We start from the raw sequence: 4,355 nt of genomic DNA, 5'->3' as shown, positions 1-4,355 counted from the left end.
GAGCCCGGAAGCGTGTGAGATTGGGCAAACCTGCAGCAATTCTGTTTCTCAAAAAACGTCTGTTCTGTGAGTATGTACGAAATTCCACGAAAAGGGCGGATTGCTTTACGGCATTTAACTGTAGGAGGCTCTAAAGTTGCGAAAATATGCATAACTAGTTGTTTTAAATTGTATCAAATCAGTTCAGTTTAGCAAAGAGTCTGTTCATCTGCTTTAGCGAAGCTTGAATAAAGTCTAAGTTAACAGGTCAGACTGTGTAATATTATATATATATATATATATTTAGGGATGTACAGTAAGTCATGTCCACACAGTAGTTATTGTAAAACAGACACAGTATTATCCAGAGTGGTCCCATTTTATACAGTGATCAACTGTTCTCAATGAGTACACAACGTAGTGTTTGTGTAGCATCACTGAACCAACGTCCATTAACAGCAGTCTTATGATCTCTTCCACTTGTGGATATCATCAGCCTCCTCCTCCAGCGCTACCTTCACGTCACCCAGCGCAATCATCAGCTGTGCCAGGTAGTATGTTGTCATAATAATGTGCTTTTTGTATTCGACATCAAAGACATTGAACTTTGTCAGTGCAATGGTGAGGTCAGAAGCCATGAAGACCAGGCTGCCCAGCAGGATGAGAGGCCGTCGGGTACGAGCAGCCAGTGTGGCCATGATGACAATGAGCAGTATGTAACCCCCTATGGCTGGGACGAGAACGTCAGCTTCTGGATCAAGCCGTAGGAAGGGCACGAGGTAAACATACATTCCAATGCCGAACAACCACAGGATGAGGTAGAGGATAAAGAATGAGACAGACGAAGATGTTCCAGAAAATCGAGAGGACAGGAAGGAAATAGAGTAAATCAAGTGGGCCAGAGCAAAACAGCCCATTCCTAAAAAAAAACAAAAGACAGAGATAAGACTGTGAGGCAGAGTTATTATAGTTAACTAAAACTACAACCATAACAAAAACTATGTATTCATATACTGTATGCATAAATGTATTTTATGTCAGAAAGGTGCCAGTGAAACTTTTCTCTTTTGTATTTGGTTTACCTTGATGTATTAAAATAACTAAAACTAAAATAAAAATTCATAAAAAAAATATAGAAATATTAAAAAAAGAAAAGAATTAAATGACAAAAACACAACAAAATGATCAAATCAAATCTAAAATAAGGAAAATATAAAAATAAAAACTATCCATCTTCTTCCGCTTATCCGGGGCCGGGTCGCGGGGGCAGCAGTCTAAGCAGAGAACCCCAGACTTCCCTCTCCCTAGACACTTCCTCCAGCTCTTCTGGGGGGACACCGAGGCGTTCCCAGGCCAGCCGGGAGACATAGTCTCTCCAGCGTGTCCTAGGTCTTCCCCGGGGTCTCCTCCCAGTGGGACGTGCCCGGAACACCTTCCCGGGAAGGCGTCCAGGAGGCATCCGGAACAGATGCCCGAGCCACCTCAGCTGACCCCTCTCGATGTGGAGGAGCAGCGGCTCTACTCTGAGCTCCTCCCGGGTGACTGAGATTCTCACCCTATCTCTAAGGGATCGCCCAGCCACCCTGCGGAGAAAGCTCATTTTGGCCGCCTGTATCCGGGATCTTGTCCTTTCGGTCATGACCCAAAGCTCATGACCATAGGTGAGAGTAGGAACGTAGATTGACCGGGAAATCGAGAGCTTCGCCTTGCGGCTCAGCTCTTTCTTCACCACGACAGACCGGTACATCGACCGCATTACTGCAGAAGCTGCACCGATCCGTCTGTCAATCTCCCGTTCCATCCTTCCCTCACTCGTGAACAAGACCCCAAGATACTTAAACTCCTCCACTTGAGGCAGGAACTCTCCACCAATCTGAAGTGGGCAAGCCACCCTTTTCCGACTGAGGACCATGGCCTCGGATTTGGAGGTGCTGATTCTCATCCCAGCTGCTTCACACTCGGCTGCAAACCGTCCCAGTGCATGCTGAAGTTCCTGGCTTGATGAAGCCAACACGACAACATCATCCGCAAAGAGCAGAGACGAAATCGTGTTGTCACTAAACCTGACCCCCTCCGGCCCCTGGCTGCGCCTAGAAATTCTGTCCATAAAAATCATGAACAGAACCGGCGACAAAGGGCAGCCCTGCCGGAGTCCAACACGCACCGGGAACAAGTCTGACTTACTGCTGGCAATACGAACCAAGCTCCTGCTCCGGTCGTACAGGGACCGGATAGCCCTTAGCAAAGGGCCCCGGACCCCATACTCCCGGAGAACCCTCCACAGGCCGCCGCGAGGGACACAGTCGAATGCCTTCTCCAAATCCACAAAGCACATGTGGACTGGTTGGGCAAACTCCCATGAACCCTCCAGCACCCTGTAGAGGGTATAGAGCTGGTCCAGTGTTCCACGGCCTGGACGAAAACCACACTGTTCCTCCTGAATCCGAGGTTCTACTCGGCTGGATTCTCCTCTCCAGTACCCTGGCATAGACTTTCCCAGGGAGGCTGAGAAGTGTGATTCCCCTGTAGTTGGAACACACCCTCCGGTCCCCCTTCTTAAAAAGAGGGACCACCACCCCGGTCTGCCATCCCAGAGGCACCGTCCCCGACTGCCACGCGATGCTGCAGAGGCGTGTCAGCCAAGACAGTCCCACAACATCCAGAGACTTGAGGTACTCAGGGCAGATCTCATCCACCCCCGGTGCCTTGCCACCGAGGAGTTTCTTGACTACCTCGGTGACTTCAGCTTGGGTGATGGACGAGTCCACATCTGAGCCCTCAGCCTCTGCTTCCTCAATGGAAGACGTGACAGCGGGATTGAGGAGATAAAATAAAATAAAAACTAATTCAGACTATTAATAAAAACTACTGTGACAACACTGCTATGAAGAATTTTGTAATTAATAATAAGTAATCAGTTGTTATAAGTGTATATTAAAATGGAAATAAAATATAAAGTAAACCGTAAAGAAAATATAACACATATGAACATAAATTAATGTTCATTTAATTTATTTTCATTATTAACAGTTTTATGGCAAATTCCATTATTCTAAAAAGGTGATTGTGCCTGTTTATTCTTATTACTTTAATACTTAAAAATACTGTACACATACACAGGCTTAAAAACAAAAAACTAAATGTGATGCACATAATTTAAATGATAATAATAATGTGCCTTATGGTCTTAAAATAGTAAGAAAGTATGAAAATTAGGAAAGGTTCTTTCTCCTCTTGACTCTATAGTGAAATATGACCTGGAGGTTTTGGAAGGCTTTGTGTCAGTAACCCTTATAGTCTTAAATAAAGATATGGGACAGGAAGAAATAACCTTTACCATGGATAAAAAGTTCTGGCCAAATAAGGCAACAGTCTCCGGCAGCTGAGAGCAGCAACCCTCCAGCCACGCCCACTAGACTCCGCCCCCCATTATAGCTGAGCACCAGAAGGACCAGACAGAGGATGGGAGTAGCCTTAATGCCTGCAGCCAGAAGAGAGGGGGCGGAGTCTGGGATCCACAGGTAGAAGTACATTGCACAGGATGCGAAAAAAGGGAGCAGATAAAGAAACAGTACACAGGTCTGGAAATAAAGAAATGGAGAAAATAATGAAAACAATATAGGCATGATTTATACAGTCTGCACTCATTGTGCTCTAAACAAAATTCAGTCAGTAATACTGCTTTTATTTAACATTAAATGCAAATATCTTTATTATAGAAAATCACACAGGATGTGAGTGTGATGCCAAGCTAGAAAAATGATTTTGAGTAAATTGTGACTAAATTCGGATTTGAATGAGTAAACTGGATGTGATAGAATTGCACAAATAAGCCCACAAGAGCAGGATACAAGTGTCTGTATTTGTGCGCAGGTGTGTGTGTTTGCTGTGATTACCATGTTCCTGCGTTGTCTGCGGTCATAAGCACTAGTTTCCAGGATGTCCATCTCTGTCTTCTGGCCTTAACAGTCACACACGCAGCCTTCTCAGAGGTGGGCCACCTATTCCACAGCTGGGAGATCTGTAATGCCTCTGTGAACTGTGTATGCCAGGGTGTTTCATTGGCTGGGGTAGGTCTGGACTTTGGACCATTATGAGTGATGCGTTATCTGTCAGATTGTTCTGTCATAAACAACTTACTCCCCTCACTCTCTCTCTCTGTTTCTGTGCCTGTCTCTCTCTCTTTCTGCTGGTTTCTCTCTGCATCATGGCCTGTTACCCTGATGTGACATCATAGCTAAGAGCAAAGGTTTGATAATTGAGACACAAGTTCAGGGAGATAAACTTTTTTTATTATTATTAATTAATGATAGAAAATTATCTTTCTCTGTCTGTCTTTCAGTTTGTCTTTTTCAACATCTTTTATTAACTTTATC

At 44.8% G+C, this 4,355-nt stretch overlaps 1 protein-coding gene across 1 annotated transcript; it reads right to left on the bottom strand.

Annotated features, from left to right (window-relative positions):
- Window positions 1-271: 271 nt before the first annotated feature.
- On the bottom strand, window positions 272-4,032 carry LOC132149035 (lysoplasmalogenase-like). Its single transcript, XM_059557927.1, has 3 exons — window positions 3,876-4,032; window positions 3,317-3,560; window positions 272-898 (listed from the first exon to the last, which is right to left on the bottom strand). The coding sequence occupies exons 1-3, from the start codon at window positions 3,924-3,926 to the stop codon at window positions 444-446; spliced, it is 750 nt and encodes a 249-aa protein (XP_059413910.1). The 5' UTR covers window positions 3,927-4,032; the 3' UTR covers window positions 272-443.
- Between the last annotated feature and the right edge of the window lie 323 nt (window positions 4,033-4,355).

This window comes from Carassius carassius, chromosome 9, assembly GCF_963082965.1.
Source record: "Carassius carassius chromosome 9, fCarCar2.1, whole genome shotgun sequence".
Lineage (NCBI taxonomy): Eukaryota > Metazoa > Chordata > Actinopteri > Cypriniformes > Cyprinidae > Carassius > Carassius carassius.
This window is presented reverse-complemented; position numbering and strand designations above follow the sequence as displayed.

Bases quoted from the DNA above. Each gene is read 5' to 3' on its own strand.
- LOC132149035 (XM_059557927.1), bottom strand. From the start codon at position 3,926: ATGGACATCCTGGAAACTAGTGCTTATGACCGCAGACAACGCAGGAAC. The intron at 3,561-3,875 runs GTAATCACAGCA...CTTTATTTCCAG, and splicing joins GCAGACAACGCAGGAACATG to ACCTGTGTACTGTTTCTTTA. The intron at 899-3,316 runs GTAAAGGTTATT...GTTTTTTTTTAG, and splicing joins GCCAGAACTTTTTATCCATG to GAATGGGCTGTTTTGCTCTG.